We start from the raw sequence: 25,466 nt of genomic DNA on the forward strand, positions 1-25,466 counted from the left end.
AGTGTATCATCCAGACACCGCCACCAACCCCTGGGGAGGTCTGTGGCTATTTTAGACATTTTATACGAACCATTTACAATGCCTGGCAACACTCTCCCAGCAGAATCCTGATACACGGGAAGCGCCAACAAATTATAAACCAGGAATATTTTATGCTTTTGCCTCTATGGTTTTAAAAAAATAATACCATTTCACGGTTCCCCAGAATTTGGCAGAGTGTGGTTTGGATGGGATCATTCCAGCCACACAAGCATCTGATGTTCACATGGATCCTGCTGGTGTAGAAATACTGCCCTGTTCAGTGACGGGGAGGCAGGCACGGGTCATGAGAACTACGGACATTTCTGAGCACGTAATGACTTAAGAGCTTTAAAAATAGGCATACTATCACAGATCCCACCAAATAAACGTGACCAATTTTGAACCAAAAAAGTGCTTAGAAGTGTTTAGAAGAACGATTTGACTTTTAGCATTTATTTTCGTAAACAAACATGTAAAAATTTTTTTTAGCAGAGTAAAAATGTTGACTGTTACTGAACCGTCAGAAAGGACATCAAATCACCTAGGTCAGGGAATACTAAACAAAGCGGAGACGGGGTGAAAGGGCACAAGATAAAACAGAAGCCCGGGACAGGAGCCTTGACTGGCTGCAATCCCCGTGGAAAAGCATCAGCCGGGAAAGGTGTGCTGATGGTACAACCAAGAACACGTCCTAGGGCGCCTGGGTGGCTCAGTCGGTTGGGCGACTGCCTTCGGCTCAGGTCATGATCCCGGAGTCCCGGGATCGAGTCCCGCGTCAGGCTCCCTGCTCGGCGGGGAGCCTGCTTCTCCCTCTGACCTTCCCCCCTCTCATGCTCTCTCTCTCATTCTCTCTCTTTCAAATAAATAAATAAAATCTTAAAAAAAAAAAAAAAAAGCCTGGGTGGCTCAGTTGGTTAAGCGACTGCCTTCGGCTCAGGTCATGATCCTGGAGTCCCAGGATCGAGTCCTGCATCGGGCTCCCTGCTCGGCGGGGAGTCTGCTTCTCCCTCTGACCCTTCTCCCTCTCATGCTCTCTGTCTCTCGTTCTCTCTCTCTCAAATAAATAAATAAAATCTTTAAAAAAAAAAAAGACCTATGATTTCAAACTTGGAAAAGGATGTTTCAGAAAGTGAATAGTTTACTTTTTAAAACAAGAAATGAAGACCTTTGCTATTATGATCATTATGAACAAACTGGCTTCACAAATGTCCTCAGAAAAGCCAAGGGTTCCAGGGAAGGGAATATTGGGTCCAGAATCAGAAGTGCTTGAGTTCTAGGTCCTAATCTGCAGCTATAAAAACTGCTAATACATTGAGGCAAGTCACTTACCTCTCTGTTCTAATAATTTCCTCATTTATAAAACTAAGACGATGCTAATCGTTGCATAGTCTTCATTTTTCATTCATTTTAGTTTTATTTATGTATTCATAACTCAATTTCATGTCAAAATAAGTTTGAGGCAGCTTCCAAAATAAACAGAAAAAATAAGTAGGAGAGTCAGAAGAAGAGGAAAAATATGGAGAGTAAAAATAAAATGAAGTCAGGGGAAGGGTTGGTGGACAGTTTGCATGGTGTTGTATTTGGGTATAAGTTCCTCCACAGTCAATAATTCTCGTCTTAGTGTGAATTGACGTATTCATCTCTGCTGTCAGAAATAAGGTTTTCAGGAGCGCCTGGGTGGCTCAGTCGGTTAAGCCGCTGCCTTTGGCTCAGGTCATGATCCTGGAGTCCCGGGATCGAGTCCCGCATCGGGCTCCCTGCTCAGCGGGGAGTCTGCTTCTCCCTCTGACCCTCCCCCCCCATGCTATCTCATTCTCTCTCTCAAATAAATAAATAAAATCTTTAAAAAAAAAAAAAGAACATGTCCTAAAACGCGATCACGATCCTCAACCTCAAACACAGCTCTCATCCCTGGCATCAACAAGTCACAGAAATAGGCTTTGGGCAGACCTGGCTCACCCATTTTGAAATCTACATCAACTTGCAGACAATACCTATCCCTTTTCTCAAGATTTCATGATATATGACGTCTCTGGATTCACGAAGCCAAGATTCAAATCTCAGGGGCACATTTTCAGCTGCGTGGCCCCGGACAAGTTGCTTCCGAAAGAAATAATAATGGTGCCTACCTCACTGCGTTGTTGTGAAGAAGACATAGTTAATATGTGCAATGTGGGTGAACAGTGCCTGGCACTCTTTTCATTATTATTGATATCTTGGAGAACAAGATAGCTCAGTATGATTAAAATTAGGCATGCAAATAAATAATTAGGAGGTGTTGATATCTCATAAACCACTGTAAGCTCCTTAGAACAGAGTGGATTATGTGAAGTACAATTCGCTTAATGGGAATGAACATAACGATCCTGATTCAGGGGCGCAATTTTGAAGTTGTTCACTATTTCTCAAACATAAAGTATTTTACAGCATCATTCGAAGACAAGAGCAGTAAGTTTTCCCGCTTGGAGGTCTGCAGATGCATTATTTCTTCTACTGAAAGTCTGTTTTCAATTAGCTTTTGAAGCTTTTGCAAATGAAAGTGCATCTATTCGATTTCAATAATGTCACATTTTACATCTTCTGTCACTGCAAGTAACTTTAAGTTCAGGCTTTGCTTCATTATTTGCTCTGTATATACCGCTTTTCTGATTCTTTTTTTTCATTTTGGGGAAACAGTGCAAATTTAGTAATATTCGCAGTGTTTCCTCTACTAGGGGAATGGACGTAGTATACACACTTCTGAAATTATTTTTCATTTTTCAGGGAATTACAAATATGGACATCCCCAGCATGCTATTGCTACTCAAGGAAAACCAGGCATTATGGTTTTCCTTGCTTGAGCTTCTAAATTATATCATACAAGAATATCTAGGGTTCTTGTACCTCAGTAGGTAGAATTTCTTTCAAAACTAAAATGCTCTGTTTTATTAACATTTGTACCGGTTTCATCCTTTGTGAAAAAGAAAATAAGCAACAGTAATAAACAAGGAACTCCTTCAAACTTAAAACACAACCCAACTGGCTTCCCAACTCCACCTCCTTAATCAATGGTGGGTTCATTTTTCACTCATACCAGACAACATAACAATAATAATACGTAGTCATCCTTGTTGTAAATGTTCCCTATATATTTGCAGCCCATAAACATATTTTGTCTAGCTGACACATTTTTTAATGTGAGTTATCATTTAAAAATCTGGGGCACCTGGGTGGCTCAGTCGGTTAAGCATCTGCCTTCAGCTCAGGTCATGATCCCAGGGTCCTGAGATTGAGCCCAGCATCGGGCTCCCTGCACAGCGAGGAGTCTGCTTCTCCCTCTCCAACTCCCCCTGCTTGTGCTCTCCCCCGCCAATAATAAAATCTTAAAAAAATATAAATAAATAAAAATAAAAATCTGGACATTTTATCTGTAAATTGGGATTTTCAGCTTCCCTTAAAAATCAAAAGTTTTATGGGTGCATAGATGGCTCTGGACTTTAAGCATCCGACTCTTGGTTTCAGCTCAGGTCATGATATCAGGGTAGTGAGATTGAGCCCCGCGTCGGGCTCCACACTCAGCGTGGAGTCTGCTTGAAGCATCTCTCCCTCTGCCCCTCCCCCCCCTCTGTCTCTCGATGTCTAAAATAAATAAATATTAAGGAAAAAAATCAAAAGTTCTGGCACTTCCAGATCCATGTTCTTGGCATGGCAAACAGCTGTCTGGAGCTCAGCAGCTGCTCCCCTTGAGCACAGGATAAGCTTCCAATGCTCCCCAGTTCTGCAGTCTCAGGGCTCTCTCCTCTGTTCCTCCAAGAAGGAGGTGCTGTGGCAATTCCAGCATTTAAATGCACTTTGACCCAGCAATTCTACTCCTGAAAAATCTACCCAAGGTCATGCAAGTATATATGGATATCCACTGCAGCAGTGCCTCAAAAACCTGAACCAACATAAACGTTAACAGGGACTGGTTGAATAAATGACAGCAAATCCAGGTAAGAGAATACTAGAGACCCCTTCCCCAAAGCAATGAGGTAAATCTAGAGCATCCTGAAATGGATCTATGTCTAAAATATATCATTAGGGGCGCCTGGGTGGCTCAGTCGTTAAGTGTCTGCCTTCGGCTCAGGTCATGATCCCAGGGTCCTGGGATCAAGCCCCACATCGGGCTCCCTGCTCTGTGGGAGGCCTGCTTCTCCCTCTCCCACTCCCCCTGCTGTGTTCCCTCTCTCGCTTTCTCTCTGTCAAATAAATAAATAAAATCTTTAAAAATAAATAAATAAAATATATCATTAAGTAGAAAAAAGCAAGGTGAGCAACAGTACGTAATGTGGGGGAAATGAAGAGATATATTAATATATGCTTTTATATGTGTTTCAAATTTTTGGAAGAAAATATGAGAAAATTTTTATCCAGGTGTCCCTATTATATATACATATATAATATATATAATAATACATACACTTAAAAAAAGAAACTTTAAAAAAATAATAAAAAAATCATACACTTATAGTGCAATTGCATACAAAATGTGTCTCTATTTTATGCAATATACATACTTTGTGCATATATATATATATATATATATTTTACACTTAAAAAAAAAGGAAGCACCATGAGCAGAAATATTTTGAATCATTTCACGTGTGGTTATCATCACATCTTCATATTATTTATTTGATTGCCCGTCTCCGTTATAGAGTTCCTCTAGAGTGAAGCTCGTCCATTTCTGAGGCCAGGAGGAGAAAAAGCCTCCTGCACGGCCCTTCACACAGTCCCCAGAGCAGCGCAGAAATGGTGCAACAGGCCCCTTGGGAAGCTGTGCTTATCCACAGAGCTCTGTAGCTCCTGTTACCTCCTGCCCTGGCTTTTCAACAGTGAAGACTATTGAAGACTCTTCTCCAAAGAGAGCTGCCAGTCTCAACTCCAGACATGCCTTCCGGTCCCTTCCCCGGTTACTTGGGGCCCCGGACAGAGGGGGGTGCGCCATGTATTGCGGCCCTCTTGCTGTTAACAGCTTTGGGCATGGTGGGGTCAGAAGAGGTCTATTCTCACCGGCAGAAAGGAACTCTCACGGCTCAGCCCATTTTAGTAGGGTAAGGGGTGGCTCTTCTCATCAAGGGCAAGCAAGGTCACGCGTTCCTGTCCATATACTCAAGAAGGGCAGCCAGGGTGGCAGGACTTGGCTGGAGGGACTTGATGATGTGCTTTCGGTGTTACTAGCAGAGGACGGAATTGTGCCGGGGACACGGGAAGCTGGGGACAGTGAAGAACACAGCCGGCCACTTGAGGGATGCTATGCCCGAGTTAAACCCTGTGACAGATGTCTAGCAGAGGCCGTCCTCATCAGCACTCCACCACCCAAGACAGGACTCTCCTCCATAGCCACTGCAGACTCTCCAGTCCACCCCTCCCCCGGGCCTGAAGGACCAGAGGCAAGTGTCAGCCCTGCCCCCACCCCGTGATCCCCATCTCCACACCTGCTTCTAACCCCCTAAACGTATCCAAGCCGCACCAGAATAAAAGGACACGTGGCTCTTCTAAAAGTTATCACTTCCTGCTAACGCATGTTTTGGGGGGAAAAAAATAGTTAGCAATTAATTAGCAAAAATAAAGAAACCCAGATAAGGAAAAGATGACCCACCCCCATGGCCACCTGCCCCAGCAACACACATACACGCTCTCTGGTACCTCTCTTCAGACCCAGAGCCTGGGGTTTTCAATGTCCTTATTCTTCTCAATTACTATAAGATACAAAGTAAAACATGAAGTCTGTATTTAATATAGGTATCTACTCAGAACTCACTGATGAACGCAGAATTGAGAAAAGTTCATATTATTTGGAAAATGATACCCATCATATTATAATATATTATATATAGTACTATAATGAGAAGATAAAACATGATCTCCCTTGTTTTCTCTTAACTTACTGTAGTTCTGTCCTTTTCAATATTCTAGTGTTCCCATACCAATAACTTGGGGATAAGAGTTCATTAAGAGTGTTTTCAGCCCCTGTCATTATCCATTTGTCAAAACCCGTACAATACACTACAAAGAGTGAACCCTGATGTAACCTCTGGACTTTAGCTAAATGTATCAATACTGTCTGTAACAAATGTACCCCCCCCCGCCCCAATGCAAGATGTTAATAATGGGGGAAACTGTGGACCTTGGAGGTAGTGGCTGTTCTTTCTGCTCTATTTCTCTATAAATCTAAAACTGCTCTGAAAAATTAATAATTTTAAGCATTGCTACTACCAAAAAAAAAAAGACTGATTTCATGCTTCATCACAAAAATTACGATACGCTGCTATCTAATCAACATGCACAATTTAAGAAGCAGAAAAAATAATTAAACTAATTCAGGCCCCACTAATTCACGATTCGTTGTAACGCAAAATCCCCTTCCACGTCAGTCTGAATCTTCTAACTGTGGCTTGCCAAGCAACCGGAAAAATTACAGAAGCACGGGTAAGTCGCAGAAGATGATCCGTCGTCAGTAACACAGCCTTGCTGTTTCTATAATCCTTCCATCTTCGAGGTCGTACCTGGAAGTCAGTCTTATCTGTGTATCCAGCAGGTTGGCCAAGACCAGCTATAATTAGCAACCCCAGGCTGCTAAAATACCTGCCCTCATTCCGAATATCTCCTTTTTCCTTTTTTTTCTTTATTCCAAGCTGGCCTTCTGGGTCACTGCTATTTCGGACTGGCCATTATCATCGGCACACAGCAAGATCTGCTTACCTCTGAATCTTTGGCCTGCTGATTTCGAACGACTATCAAATTGTACAGGATTCTGTCGTCATCTGCCTCTGTGTGGGACACATCGTGGGGCATGCTCCACAAATTCTTTTCATCATCTCTTGCCAGAGTTGCTCCAAATGAAGAATACGGATTGCTATCACTATGGTGTTTAAAAAAAGGGGTATAAGCATTTGGTAATACATGTAATATATGTAATGTATACATCATACGCATGTAACATATAATACAAATAAAATGTTATATACTGTATAATATACAATGTAGTATATAAGTATATATATTTCTAATAACAAGGTCTGAATTGTCTCTAATTATTAAGCATAGCACAATAGAACACTTTTAAAAATCACTTTAAAAATAGCAGAGAACGGATGCAAGCAGACGCCTGGGTAGAGGTGATTTTACTACAGTCAACACGAAATTTAGCACTACACATCCCAGCAGTGAAAACAAAAAAAGGAAATCCAACAGAGGGGGGGTAAAATTCTCGTGTGATTAAAAGAAGAAATTGACAATTGACCTAAAGAGGTGAATTTTTCACGGAAGCACAATAAACTGAGAACACAATGGCAACAGAATGTCTATCAAATTCCTCACAAGAAAGTGGAGAAATGAATATGCATATCCAAATACTTTCAGCAGACAATGTGAGATGTTGAGTAAGAAGTTCAGTCATTCCGTCTCTTGTGTTTGTTGTAGGATTTACGTTCTACAAGGTGGTATCCATGTTTGGGCTTCTGGAGGAGGTGAGCAGCAAAGCCCCATACTTAGGACCTGCTTGTACCCGGCCCTGGTGAGCTTCTGTGGGACCGCACAGGCAGGGTCATGCCGGGGCTGTTCCCTTCATTATTATATGTATGAAGTGCTGACTCCATGTAAATCACAGGGCTCCGTAAAACTGTGAACAAAACAGACACGATCCCCACCCTTGGACCTCACTAGAGCCCAGGGAGGGAATCACATTAATGAATGACCAGATGACTATATGGTGAAAAACTGGGAGACGTGCTATAGAGGGGGAGTTCAGAGAGCCTTGAGAGCCAGCGGGGGAAAGCATCAGGTAGGCAACGTAAAGAAGGGGTGCTTGAACTTCAAGTTGAAAGATAAGAACATAGCTCCAGGCAAATGAAACAATACATTCAAAGGCCCTGGGGAGGGCCAGGGCCCACTTGTAAACACTGGAGCATAAGTGGGGAGGGGATCTTAGAGCTAAGGCCAGCAGGAGGCCACTATCTGCCTCAGGCAGAGGACCGAGACACTGGACCCTTAAATCCCTCTAGCTGCAGTGCAGCATGTAGGGTCTGGGACTGGACAAAGGGATCAGAGCGATCGGGAAACGAATGGGGAACCAGACTGCTCGGCCACAGTGCTCTCAGCCGCCCGGCTGTCATGTAGGCGGCCCAACACAGCAAAGGCAGAAACGCAGAAAGCACTTCTTCAGAATAATGAGCCAACAAAGAATCCAGTCAGAAATGGGCAGAAGACATGAACAGACAGTACTCCAAAGAAGACATCCAAATGGTCAACAGACACATGAAAAAGTGCTCAACATCACTAGCCATCAGGGAAATAGAAATCAAAACCACAATGAGATACCACCTCACACCAGTCAGAATGGCTAAAATTAACAAGATAGGAAACAACAGATGTTGGCGAGGATGTGGAGAAAGCGGAACCCTCCTACACTGCTGTTGGGAATGCAAGCTGGTGCAGCCACTCTGGAAAACTGTATGGAGGTTCCTCAAAAAGTTGAAAATACAGCTACCCTATGACCCAGCAATTGCACTACTGGGTATTTACCCCAAAGATACAAATGTAGTGATCCGAAGGGGCACCTGCACCCCAGTGTTTATAGCAGCAATGTCCACAATAGCCAAACTATGGAAAGAACCCAGATGTCCATCGACAGATGAATGGATAAAGAAGGTGTGGGGTGTGTACACACACACACACACACACATACACACACACACACTGGAATATTACTCAGCCATCAAAAAGAATGGAATCTTGCCATTTGCAACAATGTGGATGGAGCTAGAGGGCATGATCCTAAGTGAAATAAGTCAGAGAAAGATAAATACCACATGATTTCACTTATATGTGGAATTTAAGAAACAAAACAGAAGAACTGAGGGGGAGGGAAGGAAAAATAAGATAAAAACAGAGTGGGAGGTAAACCGTAAGAGACTCTTTATCAAAGGAAACAAACTAAGGGTTGCTGGAGCGGAGGGGGTGTGGGGAAGGGGTAACTGTGTGATGGACATTGGGGAGGGCACGTGATGTAATGAGCACTGGGTGTTGTTTGCAACGATGAATCACTAAACTCTACCTCCAAGACTAGTAACACACTCTACGCAAACTAAATTGAATTTAAATTAAAAAATTTTAAAAAAAAATGATGAGTCGACAAAAGAAGAGGCAAATGAGGCCTCAGTGCCCTGGCCACACGGGCTTTAACAAGCATGTCAAATTCATTCATTCATTCCATCAGTTGTCGATTCAACGAACATGGAATGGATGCCTGCTGTATCCGGGGCACCAGGGTTCTCTGGGGACTTGAAAACAAATAGGACATTGCCCCCGCCCTTACTGTGACTATAAGTGCAATGAGATAAGTGAGATTAAATTTTTTTTAAGTATAAACAGAATGTCATAGAGCCAGAGAAGGAGTGACAACCTGTGTGATGAGAAGGAAGTTCAAGAAAGGTTTTGTGGAGGCGACATCTAGCCCAGACCTGAGGAAGCGCAGCCTGTCGCCAGGAGAAGCCAAGGGAAAGGTGTTCCCGGCAGAGGGAACAGCAGGAGCCTCTGAGGTGCCCACAGGGCTGGGAGATTCCACGCCTCCCTGTATGGCTACACCACACAGTGCATGCACAGAGGGAGACAGAAGGATGGGAGGAAGAAAAGGTCGTTCGGGGTCAGAGTGATGACAGTGCTGGAGTTCGGGCTTTATTCTGTGAACTGTCGAGTGTTAAGGGGATTCTGAGCCTTGTCAGGTCTGGGTTTTAGAAACAACTCGGCGTGGGGGGGGCACACCTGGGTGACCTAGTTAAGCGTCTGCCTTTGACTCGGGTCATGATCCCAGGGTCCTGGGCTCTCTGTTCAGCGGGGAGCCTGCTTCTCCTCCTCCCTCTGTCTGCTGCTTCCCCTGCTTATGCTGTCTCTCTCTCTCTCTGTCAAACAAATAAATAAAATCTTTAAAAAAACAAAAATAGAAACAACTCGGGGGAAGAAGGAACAAGGACACGGCCTAGGAGGCCATGCCAAGATGGCAGGTGCGGTGTTCATGACCTGATCTTTGAGGTCCTCTGTCAGGGGCCCAGGGGGCAGTTGGAGGGGAAGGAGTGCCGCAGGAGATGGGCAGACAGAGACAGAAGCCCACAAACCAGCCACAACCACCAGGGCTGCTCGATTTAAATCTCATTTTTAGAGTTACAACGAAGGTTTCTTTGGGGCACAGGGAAGGGGGAGTTCTGCTAACAAATACATATGTCATTCTAAACGTCTGAAATACTGGTTGGGGCGAGCACGGGCAAGGGGGTGGCTGCGGAAACAGGGCGGGAACGGACATCCCGAGATGCTGGAGCCCGGTGGCAGGCGGCCCCGAGGTGCGAGCAGAGGCCTAGCTGACGAGGGAGAGGGATGCCTTCAACTGGCACCGCGCAGAGGAGGCCACGGTTGACCCTGAGCCTACGGGACATTCACAGGGAGGTCAGGATCCGGGCTGAGGAACGAGGATGGTGCTGGCCATCTAGACTAGGGAGAAATGCACGTGCATTTCCATCACCTGGAAGCCGTAGCATCGGAAGCCCGGCCTGGGCCTGAGGAGTAAGGAAAGGCCTCCGGGAACAGCTAGACTGAAACAGCGCGGGGGATGGGGGTCGACTGGAGAGAGCAGGTGAGCCACAAGGAAGACAGAAGGTGGGGCCGGGAGGAATTCCAAAGGGCAGGCAGACCCCGGAGAGGTGTCCCTAACTTGAAGGGTGCTGCCTCGGACGGCTCTCCGCCTAAGTAGATTTTACACTATTGAGAAAGCACTGCAGCACTACACAGAGCTTCGTCCGAGGGCTCCCACATCCCATGCTTCCTGTGACAGGGCCATCTGAGGTCAGAAGGGTAGGGAACGCTATCCCCCCCTTTGCAGACACGGACCAGACCCTGGTGTTGCTTAACCGTCTGTCGAGGACTGACGGCCAGCTGACAGTCCTCCCAGCAGGAGGTCCCCAGTGGGGTGGCTCCAAGCAGCCACGTGTCACAGACTGGACAGCCAAATGCTGGACACCCACAAATGGAGCGGCTCAGATAACGAGTACACGTGTGCCGCGGTCCCCATACAAACCGGCAAATTCCCCCCAGGGTGGCTCCTCCCGGCCCTGCGACCCCAGAGATACCACCCGGGCTCCCAATGCACGGGACATTTCCCTCCAAGGCCTCGAAACCCTAGTACTTTCCTGAAACCGCTCTCTTCCTCGTCCCCGAATTTGTTTCATTCGTGTGAGTCTTGACTCTGCCACCGGCTGGAAAGTTCCTCCAGGCAGGGACTGTTTTCTGCACTTCTTTTTTTTTTAAGATTTTATTTATTTATTTGAGACAGAGAGAATGAGAGAGAGCACATGAGAGGGGGGAGGGTCAGAGGGAGAAGCAGGCTCCCTGCCGAGCAGGGAGCTCGATGCGGGACTCGATCCCGGGACTCCAGGATCATGACCTGAGCCGAAGGCAGTCGCCCAACCAACTGAGCCACCCAGGCGCCCCTGTTTTCTGCACTTCTTGACATCCCACATGGCCTGGCAGGGTCAGGCACAGAGGAGGTGCTTTAAAAGCACGTGTTGGGGCGCCTGGGTGGCTCAGTTTGTTAAGTGACTGCCTTCGGCTCAGGTCATGATCCTGGAGTCCCGGGATCGAGTCCCGCATCGGGCTCCCTGCTCGGCAGGGAGTCTGCTTCTCCCTCTGACCCTCCTCCCTCTCATGCTCTCTGTCTCTCATTCTCTCTCTCTCTCAAATAAATAAATAAAATCTTTAAAAAAATAAATAAATAAATAAATAAATAAAAGTACGTGTTGAATGTAGCAGAGTGAGCTATTAAAGGAAATCTCAGCCACAACTCACCCCTGCCACCTTTTTAAAACTTTCCCAAAGCCGAGGTTGAGAAATTAGCCAGTATCCACCCCCATTATCGGTGATCAACAACATCTGATCATGAATAATCTAGCCCACTTTCTGCTAGCGATCCACAATTTCTTTGCATGTTTTGAGAAGATTACAACAGGTGCCTCCCTGGCTAGTCCCCCTGCCTCTCAAAGCCAATCTCTCTCTCTCTCTCCCTCTTTGTCTGTCTTTCACTCCAACACACACACACACACACACACACACACACACACAGGAACATGCATGACTCCAGCCAATGTGAAACACAGCCTCTCCTGCTTGGTCTGCAAACCCAAATGCAGCTCTGCAGGGAGGTCAACACCGGGCCTGTTCAAAGGGCTCCTGCCTCTAGGCAGGTGGGGCCTCCAGAGTTCTCTCCACAACTATAACGCTACCCTAATTAGGAGCCGTGTTGCCCTGGCGTCCCACGGGCCTCGGACTGCCTAGTCACTGACACCCAGGGGAATGGCATAAAACAGGCAAGAGCATCGCGCCCTTCTGCCTCTGAGAGAGCAATGACTCTGACCCGTGCTGTTTGCCTGGGGCTCCTGCCGTCCTCCTGAGTGTGGAATGTGGCCTGCCCATCTGCTCAGCCACATACTGGTCAAGATGAAAGTGAGGGAGGGTTCTGTCAGAGCCCGCCCGACTCACTGATCCCAGATTCTTTGCTCCAGCATGCTAGTCCCTGTTCCTTTTATCCTGCACCACCCACCCAGTCCAGGCATCAATCCATTTTATTCTAAAATTGTAAACCCTTAAGGTGGAGAGACCAGGAAAAAAAAAAAAAAGAAATGCCTAAAGCAAACGACTGGAGAAGCAGCTCGGGTACCTCTGGGAAGGACTCTGGGGCTTGTGTAAAGAGAATTCAGTGCAAAGGCCCTGAGGTCTGAGCCCAAGAAGCCCAGGGAGGACAAAAGGCAGGGATGAAGGGGGGCTGTTGAGTCGGGAACTTTGACTTTCTCTCCCTCCCCCATATGATTTCGGAAAGGTTCTAAAGAAAGTGAGAGCAGCTGTTTTGCCTCTGGCCACCATCTGCTGGTGATAAATATTTTATTAAGCTTGGGCATTTGAGAGGTGGCTCTGAAGTCACATTAGAAGCAGAAGCAGCTTTCACTCGCAAAAGGTAGGATGATTCCACTCCTAGTCCCACCTGGGGGCACAAGACCCAATCCCTTGGGAGTCTTTTCTTTCAACCCACCTGCAGCTCCCAGGAGACTCAAGATCTGGGAACACCGGACTCCCTGCCTGGGGAATGCAGGTGCAAAGAGCCGGCGGCCACTAAGGCTGCTTACCAAGAGTTTCCAGAGCTTCCTGTGAGTCCTCCCTACCCCACAGAATACCGCTGCTGACACCTGGAGCTGCAGTGACCCCCCCCCCAGCTCTCCCCACAGACAGGCCGTGGGTCAGAGATCGGTGGTGTAAGGCTGAAGCCCTCAAGACAGTGAAAAGATAAAAATCTCCAACAGGGCCGCCTGGGTGGTGCAGCTGGTTCAGAGTTCGACTCTTGGTTTCAGCTCAGGTCATGATCTCAGGGTCACGAGATCGAGCCCCATGTGGGGCTCTGTGCTCAGCTGGGAGTCTGCTTGAGATTCTCTCCCTCTCCCTCTGCCTTCCCCTACCCTGTGTGCTCTCTCGCGTGCACGTGCTCTCTCTCTCTCTGATAAATAAATAAATGATTTTTTAAAAATCTCCAATAAACAGCAACCAAAGTCTCAAAAAACAGACCCCGAAGGCCGTTTGGTGGCACCCCCTTGACTACCTAAGGACACCTCATCTGATTCCCCACTGAGAACTGGTCTCCTATTGAGCCCGTGGCTTCCAGACCTCTCCTTCCTCTTGCTAAGGAAGGCTCCCAGTGACGGAGCAGGAGGATCCAAGATCCTCTCCCTCTCCTTTCCCCCCTCTGTCCTTCCTCTTTGTTTTTTCCCCTTTCTCTCTCTCTCCGTCCCCGCCTTCCTACATTCCCTCCCTCCTTTTTTTCCTTCCTTCCCTCCCACCAGATACCCTGGCTCTTTCTCACACCTGGCTGATCCATCACTTGACCCCCAATCTAAACACGGTTCCATAGATGACAGAGTTTTTCTCAGCCTTTCCCCACCGAGGTCCATGACTCTCTTCAATGCCAGAGGTACCACCTGCCTCAATGTGAAGGAAGAAAAGCCCCGATCGGGGGCCCCTTTTCTGGCCCTGGTGCCCATTGTGCCCCTGCCCTCCCTGCCTTCCGTCCCTGGGGCTGACAGAGAGCCCTGTGCCATCTCGTCTTGTGCACGTGTCCAGTGCTTTCCGGCTTGAAGATGGCCCTGACAAGAACCCTGGGAAGTGGGCAGGGGGGCTCAGGAGGATGGGACCCAATCCTTGGTCTCCGGTCTGCTTGCACCACTCCCGCTCACCTCACCCCCTCTCATGGCTTCAAATACCATCCACGTGAGGCACGTTCCTAAGTCTACACTTACCTGTGTCCCCAGACTCCTACACGTACTGCTTCTTCCCATTTCTGTGGAAGTGTGATAAGCAGTTCGAGCTCACCATGGTTAAAACCAAGCACCAGCAGCCTCCACTCAGATCGTGGAAACTCCATCCTTTCAACTGCTCAGGCCAAAATCCTGACGTCACTCTTGGCTCTCTCATCCCCTACCTCCAATCCATCAGAAAATCCTTCTGGCTCTACATTCAGAAAATATCCACCTCTACCTCTGCCACCCTGAGCCAAGGATAAAAGGGGCAGGCATGAGCACACCCCAGCAGAGTCTGGGGTCTGGTGAACCAGGGTGGGTCTGTCTTACACCTGGCACAGGAATCCCTCTACTCATTGTTTCCGCCTACTGCTGGCTACTGTTGCCTCCCACCAATTCTATACCTAACACAACAGCCAAAGTGATCTCCTTACTATGTAAATCAGACCATGCTGCCCCTCCCTCAAAACCCTGCAGTGGCTCCCATTTGACCTAGAATATAAGCCAGTCATTCAGTATTCTATTGGGCCCCATATGACATCCCAGCCACTCTGGCCTCTTTGCTGTCCTCTGAACCCCCCAGTCACACTGGCTGATCCTTCTACCTAGAATGTTTTCCCCCAGATATCCACATGCCTCACTCCCTCCCCGCCTTCAAATCTCTGTTTAAACATTAGCTCCTGGATGAGGAGCTGACCAATCTACTTAAAATGGCAAGCGTACCCCCCTCCCATGCTCTGCCTTTTCTATTTCCTACACACATATTTATCTTCCAATTTACTTATTATATTTGCTGCTTCCTCCCCCCACTAGAATAAAAGGAGGAGAGGATCACTACCTACTTGGCTCGGTGATATTGTGGTATATGACTTGCGACAGTGCTTACAACAGCTCCTGGCACATAGGAGATGCTCAATAAATATTTGCTAAGTGATGAATTGTTGTTTCCCAAGTTCATAGGGCTCTGAATGGTAGAAATGAGGCTGGAAATCCCTGTCTCCAGACTCACAGACAAACTCTTAACATTTTTTAGCTGTTTAAGTTTACGAAGGTGGGCTCACAGTCTCACGGGAGGAAGCAGACAATAAGCACATAAGCTTACGTCAGGCGATGCTCAGGGGTCGGAAGGAATACATGGTGAATAAGGGACAGAGTGAGGGGGTGGGGGCACTGTTTTAAAAGGGGTTGTGAGGGAAGCACTTTCTGATAAAATGACTTTGAGCAGAGACCTGGATAAAGTGAGGGAGTTACCCATACAGGTAAGTGGAGAAAGAACATTCTAAACAGGTAGAGCAGGAAGTGCAAGGGCCCTGAGACAGGAGCATGCTTGGTGTATCTGAGGACCCAAGGGACGGCCCGTATGGCTGAAGGATGAGAAATTTCACCAGCCAACACCACCCAAAAGTCCACCAACAGTAGAATGGGTGAACAAAACGGATACCCTACGGAGCACTGAGAATCACAGGTTAAGCTACGCACAGCAAAGTGGATGGATCTCACACAGTTTGATGTCATTTAGGTACAGCTTAAAAGCAAGCAAAACTAAAATACATTTTCAAGGTGCACACATAGATGGTAAAGCTTTAAAGAAAAGCCAGGAAATGACTATCACAAAAATCTAGACACAATCAGGGGTGGGAGATACAGGACTAGCCATAGTTATCTCTTGCCCCGGATGGTGGTTACAAGAATATTCACTTCTTTATAGTTGTTTATACTGTACCTATTTTTACGTGTTTTTAGTTTCTGATATCACATATACAAACCTGGATTTTTTAAAGTTAAGGAAAAAAATAATAAGTGAGGGGGGGGAATTCAGTAAACTCTTACCACCTTTGGGCAGTAGGGGGGTACTTCAGATACACAGTGTCTCACCTAAATTATTTCCTAAAAAAGGCCCAAAAGAACAGAGCGCACAGTATGTAATTGGCACCAAACAAATATGTATTCACCAGACTAAAAAGGACTTCAATCGCTAACAAAATAAACTTATTTTACCCAGCACTGGAGCAGAATTTACTTTTTAAACAAAGGTGTAATGATAAGATCCCTTCAAGCTATCTAGAGAATAAAAAGTTCCAGGAAACCTAGATCACACGATGCATAAGAGAAAGAAATTTCATCTTCTCAGGAACTTCCAATGTCACTAAGACTGACTCATGCAATTCACTAAAAGGGGAAGAAGGACTCTGGAGGTCTCTTGGGAAGAAAACCTTTATAAGTCATCCTTCTGTGAACCTTGAGTGGCTGACTTCTTGGTAAAGCATTCACCTCCTACTCATTGGACCTGAGGCGCCGTTCTGGGAACTGTGCCCTTGACCCACGCCTCTCCCCCCTCTGGCTTTCAAGAAGGTAAAAATCCAGGCTTTGCAATAGATTCTTCGAGCTGGGAGCCGATTCCTACAGTAGGAATCCTTTGTGCCTTGCCAGGCGCTTCCTATGAATCACTGTCTGGCCCAGGGCTCTGGGCTTTGTACCTGCAGGTTCTGCAGGAAGTCATGGCCGAGCTGCGTTAGCTGGGGGGGCGGGGGGGTAGGGGTGGAGGGTGAGAGGGGGCATGGGGGGGGTGCGCCCTGCGGCACACTAAGGGGAAAGAGTCAGGCCATCTGGGCCCCAGTCAGAGAGATCTCACTGACACGAACACTTCAGCCAACGTTTTTTTTAAGCCCTTCCAAGGGTAGAAAACAATTTACTCAGCTCGGAGGTCATGTGAGTCCACACTGTTAAATGAAAAACTCCACACATGTAAAGGATTATTGTTCCTCTCGAACTGGTGGTGACTGCCTCCCAAGTGTCTTAAACCCACCACCCGTCTTTCCCACGGGCACCTGCTTTCCCACGGGCAGCCTGAATACAGAAAAATGGGCCCGAGGGCTCTCAACCCCGGGTTATAACAATTCGGGGCAGGTTTCATACTGCAAACACAATTTCTAGCACACATCACATAAAAAGCTAGTTATACATCTCCCTGCGTACGAGGCAGCCCCTTCTCCTTCAAATCCTCCTGAGGATTTGAACCTCAGCTCGGGCAAGTATGCCTCTGAGCAAGGTACCCAAGCTCTTGTGCCTCAGTTTCTCCAACCGTCAAGTGGGGATTACAGACACAGTTACAGCTGAGCTTCATCATTCCCATATTTGCACATTTACCCACGTACCAAAATTTATCTGTCATCCCAAATTGATACTGGGGGTGCTTTTGCAGCACTCAAGGGGCATGTCCCCGGCTGAGCTCCAACAAGATGTCGCTCTGCTTTCTGTTTCGGCTCTCGTAGTGTAGACAAGTGTCCTTTTCGTTGTGTATTTAGTGCCATGTTTTTTGCACTTTTGTGCTTTTTATTGGTGATTCCGCTGCTTAGAATGGCGCCCAAGCATAGTGCACACCCAGCGTTCCTTTATGGTCTGAGAAATTCCATTCTGTTGCCCACACTCGCAGGCCCTGTTCAATTCCTTCTCAGAATAGCAGGAAACAACCCTCAAGAGCAAACTGAGATTTTATTTTCTTTTTCCCTGCTGGGAACTCCAGGCACTGCAGAAAAAGGAGACACAGAAGGCTGTCTCTGTGCACCACCGGCAGATACATATGCGCGTAAATTCTGCTCTCAGGAGTGGAGGCTGGACGGTGGGGGGGGGTGGGTGTAGAGGAGAGCAGGGAGCTAAAGCCATGTGGACGCTCATCACGTGGTTCACTTGGGTGGCTTAAGAGAGAGCCACGAATAAAAACTCAGCCAGGGCTCAGGTCATGATCCCGGGGTCCTGGGATCGAGCCCCATGTCGGACTCCCTGCTCAGCAGGTAGTCTGCTTCTCTCTCTCCCTCTGCCTGCCACTCTGCCTACTTGTGCTCTCTGTCAAATAAAGAAATAAAATCTTTAAAAAAACTCAGCCACGGTTGTAATTCTCTCCCTCTCTTCTGTGGCTTTTCAACAAGTTGGTGGTCATGGTGTTTATCAGTTATCGACAGCCAATAAAAAATCAGAGATTAGAGTAAGTAAAAATTAGAGCGTAAGAATTGTACTCCCCGACACACTTCAAAGTGACCCTTGTGAAGTAGGCTTTAGAGAGTGACATTTGCACGGCCCTCCCTTCACACTGCATCGTAGGCTCTTCCAGATCTCTGAGGTCTGTCCCTATTGGATGTCATATGGCAGTGGACTCTGGTGCCGGAGGACTGGGACATCGCTCTGCTCAAAGGCTAACTGCAGCTGCACTTCCAGAATCATGTCATTTCAAGGGCCACAACTCATGCTTGGGGGGGATTTTTATATGGCAAGAGCATGCTTTTACCATGGATGGAAGAAAGCCATGCTATAAAAGTGAAATAAAAACCAGTGCTCTGAGCTCAAACATTTTCCCGAAAGTACCCCATAGTGGGTTGAAGAGTGTCCCCCACAAAAGATCTGTCCAAGTCCCAACCCCCGGTTCCTGTGAATGTGACTTTATTCAGAAATAGGGGCTTTGCAGCTGTGATTAAGTTAAGGATCTTGAGATGAGATCAAGCTGGATTTATGATGGACCCTAACTCCAATGACTGATATCCTTACAAGAGCAAAGAGAGGGGTATTTGAGACAGAGGAGAAGAGGCACATGGAAGGAAACAGAGGCAAAGACTGGAAGTGGGCAGCCAGAAGCCAAGAACACTAGTAGCCACCAGAAGTTGGAACCTGCAAGAAGCAATTCTCCCTAGAGTCCTTAGAGCTTCCAGAACCGTGAACGCACACATTTCTGTTGGGTTAAGCTACCAGATTTGTGGTACTTTGTTGTGCCAGTCCTAGGAAACTAATGATACACACCCCTTATGTTTCTTTTCATTAGTAACATGAAACCTTGAGCCAAAAAGTCATTCACTCTTTTACAAATGATCAATAATCTAGCCTTTCCAAAACAATCCATTTGTCCTCAGTGCACATTGGTTCCTTGTGGTTTGATCACTATTTATTTTAGGAATATAGGCAGGACAGAGAAGAACGGTGTGCACAACCTCAAACCTTCCAAGATGATGGAAAAGATGATTCTTAGACAACTCTGTCCTAAAATCGGAGTGAAGGGGGAGAAAACAATGAGACTGAACAAAACCTCTGGCTTTCTTTGGGCCTGAAGCCTGGTGTGAAGGTCAGGTCTTATGTCCTTTCTTGAGACCTGTGACCAAGCTTCCTGGCATTAGAGATGACTGCTCACCTATTCGCTGGTGAAACAGCCCTGGGCAGCTAAGGAGTTGGACAAGTGGTTGTGATGCATATGCCCTGGGCCTTCAGGTTCCTTCCCTGTACCACAGATGGTCTCACTGCCCCTGGGGTCCCAGTCAAACAATTTCAGCGGACATAAGCCCGCAGGAGGAGGACGATTTGCATCAAGCCTGGAACAGCCCTGCAAGATCATGCATCAAAGTCTGATCTCCCAGGGCACCTGGGTTGCTCAGTCAATTGAGTCCGACTTGATTTCGGCTCAGGTCATGATCTCAGGGTCATGAGATCGAGCCCCGTCTGGGGCTCCGCGCTCAGCGAGGAGTCTGCTTGAGGATTCTTTCCCTCCCTCTCCCTCTGCCCCTCCCCCTGCTCTCATACTCTCTCTCTCTCTAAAACAAATCTTTAAAAAAAAAAGTCTGATCTCCCCATTTTGCAAAAGAAGAAACTAAAGTTTGAGGAAGGTAAAGAGGCCCCCCCCCAAATCCCACAGCTAGTTAATAGCTGAAACTAGGACTCAGGTCTCCTAACTCCCACTGGGCTCACTTCACGGGGCCTGGTTGCTTCCACTTCTAGGTAAAAGAACTATAGCTATGAAGGACATGGAAAAAGGGAAGGAGAAAGGGGCCAAAACAGACAGGAGTGAAGGCTACTGATATCCACCAGTTTCTCATGCATAAGTATTATAAGTTACTTCTGGAAAATATCTGGTAGTTTTCTGAATTTTTTACAATGCAAGGCATGGACTTGGAAGTCTGACAGACCTGGATTCAAATTCTGGCTCTCCGACTTACCAACTGTGACTCTGAATTCATTTCAACTCTCTAAGCCTTGGGTTCTTCCTTTATAAAATGGAGGTAAATAACACCTATTTCATTCAGTCCTAGGGATGACTAATGACAGAAGGTATGCAAAGAAACCTCACTCACGCAATGGCTTACACCCAGCATCCACCATAAGAAAACAGTGATAGAATTGAAGCCCTCCACCTATCTCTCATGACTGCATCTACTTTCCTTCTTAACTTTATAGAAATAGTGCATCCTGGGTGTATGTGTGTTGGCTCAATAGCATTTTGTTTTAAATAAATTTTTTTAAAATTTACACATGGAAATTAACAAATGAACAGCTAGTATTGTAATCATTACCCATCAAAAAGTAGCTATTCAGTTCTTACCCCATGTTGAGCACTGTGCTGGGCCCAGCAGGGTTGGCAGGTGAGCTGGATTTAGCCCCTCCAACCCAGAGTAGAACCTCCAGTCAAGCTGGGGTGGCAGCACCCAGCTTAGAACTGTCATAACCAGAAGTGACCCGAGGGGTAGAGAGAAAGTAAAGAGACACCATAACTGCTTGGGGAGACTTTCTAAGGCTCCCTCACAAAGGTGGCAGCTGATGGGGCCCCTGGGTGGCTCAGTCATTAAGTATCTGCCTTCAGCTCAGGTCATGATCCTGGGGTCCTGGGATCGAGCCCCACTTCGGGCTCCCTGCTCATCGGAGAGCCTGCTTCTCCCTCTCCCACTCCCCCTGCTTATGTTCCCTCTCTTGCTGTGTCTCTCTCTGTCAAATAAATAAATAAAATCTTTAAAAAAAAAAAAATGGCAGCTGAAATGGGCCTGGAGAACAGAGCAGAAGCTTAAGAAGTAGAAAAAAACAAAAAGATGTCTAGCTAACAAATATGGCATCGGCAAAGACACCAGGGGAGAGACCAGCATGACTGGACCGATCACAGGCAGAAACCAGAGAACGCAAAATCAGACAAGCCAGGGAAAGAGAAGTGTGAAAGCAAGCACGGATGGTCAGCACAGAGGTATGGCTTGCACACTGAGAAAAGAACATCAGATTTCTTTCTCTTGTGACTTGCAAGACAGCAATTTTCATGTAATCAAGCAGAGGCCAGAAACCAGATTTCAGGGGCACCTAGGTGGTTCAGTCCGTTGAGCCTCTGACTCTTGATTTCAGCTCCGCCGGTGATCTCGGGGTCATGGGATGGAGCCACGCGTGTCTGGCTCCCTGCTCAGCGGGGAGTCTGCTTGGGATTCTGTCTCTCTCTCTCTCCCCCTCTGCTCCTCTCCCCCCTCAAAAATAAATAAATATTTTTTAAAAATTAAAAAAGAAAGAAACCAGATTTCATGGGGAATGGGTGGTAAAGAAGGAAGTGGGGGTGGGGGGTACAGTTGACAACTCTTTCAAAACCTTTGTGCCCGACACAAAAGGAAGCAAAGGATGGTAAGTGAAGGGCTTGGCAATATCAGGATGAATTTTCAGTCAGGGGAAGCCTCAGCGTATTTCTAGAAAAAGGCGAAATAAAGAACTAGCGGAACAGAGAGAAATACAGACGTAAACCAGACAAGGAACAGGCATTTCCCTTCAGGTATAAAGTTCCAGAAAAGGCAAAAAAAAAAAAGAACAAGATCAAAACACAAAACTCATGATCAGATTGGCAAAGGAGATGAGACTCAGAGTTGCTTTTCTTGAACTCACAAAAATCCCTGATGCGTGCTGGAAAAGGCCCGCAGGTGACCGCATACACAAATGACACTTTGTCATTACCCCAAGCACACCTCATCCCGGCACTGTTCCCTTGCGGCACGAAACAAAATTTGAAAACCATTACGTCACCAAAAAGGATCTGGTTAGGGGCAGAGCATATATACAAAACCTTCTTTTATAAATGAAAAAAAAAAAAAAAGACATAAAGAATGAAGTTCTCCATAAAATAAAAACTAAGACCATCTGGCCCCATGATTTCACCACATCAAGATTTCAAACCAATCATGGGCGCCTGGGTGGCTCAGTCGATTAAGCGACTGCCTTCGGCTCAGGTCATGATCCCAGAGTCCTGGGATCAAGTCCCACATCGGGCTCCCTGCTCTGCGGGGAGCCTGCTTCTCCCTCTCCCCCTCACCCTGCTGGTGTTCCCTCTCTCGCTGTGTCTCTCTCTGTCAAATAAATAAATAAAATCTTAAAAAAAAAAAAAGATTTCAAACCAGTCACTTTGGGAAACAGTCTGGCAGTTTGTCAAAAAGTTAAATGGAGGATTCCTGTATGACCCAGCATCCCACTTCTAGGAATAAACCCAAGGTCACTGAAAACATACGTCCACACAAAAACTTGTACACAGATGTTCACAGCCAAAAAGTGGAAAGAACCCAAATGTCCATCCACTGGTGAATGGATAAATAACATGTACAAAAGCCAAACAAAAGAAGGGTATTCAGCCGTAAAAAGGAATGAAGTGCTGATAAATGCTACAACATGGATGAAACTCAAAAACATGATTCTGAGTGAAAGAAGCCAGGTGCCAAGGCCACTTTGTGTACGATTCCATTTATACACAATTTCCAGAAGAGGCAAACCTGGGAAGGCAGACCGCAGGTAAGTGGTTGCAGGGGATGGGGCGGGCCAAGGAAGGGCAAGTGGCGAGTGATTTTTAAATAACCAAAACTATTAACTCAAATAGCAATCCGGGATGGAAAACTGGAAAGACCCAAGACATTGAGGATGAGTACTGTATTTCTCGTTACAGTGAATATTGACAAGTTGCACGTACAAGCAAGCATGAAATTCCAGATCGTTAGCCACTTCTTTTAAGACTAAGGGTAGTTTACTAGATGTCTCCCTGTCCATATTAACCTAATAATCTAGGTTTCTTGTTGAAACCATCAGCAAGAGCACACAAAAACATTGTGCACCGTGTGTACAATCGTTTCTATATATAAAACAGATATGACATATATATCTACATACATGTGTGCTCACTAAACAGTGAGGGGCAGATGGTAAATTCTAAACCCTAAATCATAGAAGTGAGAGATGAATAAGCTCAAAGTCATCAAAGAGAGCTGCTGGGGTGGGGAGAGGCTTGAGAACCAGCATTTAGCTGGTTGGAGGGGGCAGGAAGGATAAAGGTCAAGGCAAGCTTGGGGGGAATAAGAAAGTTGGATTGTTCCTAGAGCAGCAAGGACGCCTGTCTGATTAAATCAAGGAGTGCACAGTATTTAATATGCTGGAAAATAAGAGTGGACAGGCAGTAAGGGGTTACGTAAGACCTCAAAAGTCAAGGGAAGTGCTTGGACTTGACAGAGTAAGAAAAGGTAAATCATGCTTTTGAAAACTTGCGAAAGCTTTATCATGTTAGCTGCATGTTTCACAAGAAACGCTGCTTCAGTATTTTACTTTCCCCTCATGTCCTGTGCCCAATTTCATTTTAAATCTTGTGTTGCTGTCCTAGCTACCCCGTAGGCATGACCTAGAGGAACCCTCATTTCATCACGGTGAAGGTACAAAAGTAACTGCTTAAAATGACAGCCCAGGACAAAACTGTGTCACCTGGCCCCCTCAAGAGAGCCATTAAGCGCACTGCAAATGTGCGTTCCATTTCCTCACACTTCCTAACTTAGCCTGTAATGAATGAGTCAACATCCTAGTGAATAGGCTGTCCCTACAGAAAATAAGCATTTTTTTTATGTGAAAAGTATCACCTGGGCTCAGTCCCCTAAACTTGTCCTTCTTTGGTAATAACATTGAATGCACAGTATCCAACTTTTTTCCTGGAACAGAAACTCACAGTCCCCTGTTCCACTGAAATACGCCTATTAAATACACGGTCAGGCACAGCAAATCCTCCAGATGGGACGCCGACACAAACTTCTCTCCCGCGCTTCGCTCGGCGCTTCCCGCGGGCGTCCACTCGGGTCTCCCGCGCCTCCGGAGGTTTGTGCTCGCGGGCAAAAATCCCACCCAAGGGACAGGATCCCCAGGAAGGGGCCGAGGGGCTGAGTGGGCGCCTCAGTGCGACCGTGAAGCGAGCCCCCTCCCTCCCCAGCTGGGACGGGCACACAGGTACCCGGCTCCGCGCCGCCCGCCGCCGCCACGGAAAGCCCAGTTCACGGCCCGGGGCGCGCACCCACCTGACCAGGGGCTCCTTCTCGGGCGCGGCGGGCTCCTCCAGGCACCGGCACCGGCAGCAGCAGCACACGGTCCTCAGCCAGTCCCGCGGCCCCATGGGGAGCGAGGTGCCCCGCGGCGCCGGCACACGGGGAGACGGCCGCGGCGGCGAGCGAGCGCGGCTGGGGCGCGGCCACCCGGCCGGCGTCCAGCTGCAGGGACAGTCGCGGCCCGGGCGTCGCGGGCGGGTCCGTGCGCATCACGCCGCGGCCGGGGACGCGAGCGAGGCCGAGACGCCTGCACGGCCGGGGTGTGCGCGGCCGCGCGCTTTCCTCCACTTGGGTTTTGTTTGGGGCGCCTGTTTGGTTGGGGCTTCCCCCCCTTTCTTTTAATTCCCCGGGTGCCAGTTGGGACGCATGCGTCTCCGAGACGCTCCGCTGCTGCCCTCTCAGGAGGAAGCGGGGACTCCAGGCAGCCGGCACCTCCGACGGGCGGCCCGGGGCTGGGGGAAGGAGGGGGCGAGCCCTCGAGTCAGGAGCACGAGGTTAGGCTGAATCTATTCATACGTTTTATTGGCTTCACTGCCCCAGGAAATAAAAGGTCCTCCTTCCTACTCCGTGCCTTCAAAGCAGAGTTTAGGGCAGATTTTTTTTACCAGGTCAGTCCCACACAGAGTAAAAGCTAGTAGAAGAGCATGGATTGTCACATTACGAAGTGGCGTGTTTTTTTTTTTTTTCAAGATTTTTTTATTCTTAAGTAATCTCCACACTCAACATGGGGCTCAAACTCGAACCCAGATCAAGAGTCCCACGCTCCACTCACTGAGCCAGCCAGACGCCCCCAGAAGCGGGTTTTTTTTTTTTTTTAAGTACTATATTCACGATAATTTTTCCAGTCGTTTTCAAGCTCACCAGCCCTTAAATAACAGAACAGGCAACCTCTTTCATTAGTTTCTTGCAATTTTCCGGAGTTATTTATGTACTTATTTATATACTTACGTATGCTTGTACGAACTTGTAAGCATGTGTACTTACA

The 25,466-nt window shown here is 47.1% G+C and overlaps 1 protein-coding gene across 3 annotated transcripts in view; it reads right to left on the reverse strand.

Moving 5' to 3' along the window:
- MREG (melanoregulin) overlaps positions 1–24,805 on the reverse strand; it is a 58,986-nt gene extending 34,181 nt beyond the window's left edge. For all 3 annotated transcript variants that reach the window (XM_021702826.2, XM_021702825.2, XR_002481064.2), the window contains exons 1-2: positions 24,455–24,805; positions 6,745–6,904 (exon numbers count right to left, since the gene is read on the reverse strand). In XM_021702826.2, the coding sequence (XP_021558501.1) occupies positions 6,745–6,904; positions 24,455–24,549 (255 nt within the window). In that variant the 5' untranslated portion in view covers positions 24,550–24,805. The remainder of the gene's footprint in view (positions 1–6,744; positions 6,905–24,454) is intronic.
- Positions 24,806–25,466: the final 661 nt, after the last annotated feature.

Source organism: Neomonachus schauinslandi, chromosome 3 (genome assembly GCF_002201575.2).
Source record: "Neomonachus schauinslandi chromosome 3, ASM220157v2, whole genome shotgun sequence".
NCBI lineage: Eukaryota > Metazoa > Chordata > Mammalia > Carnivora > Phocidae > Neomonachus > Neomonachus schauinslandi.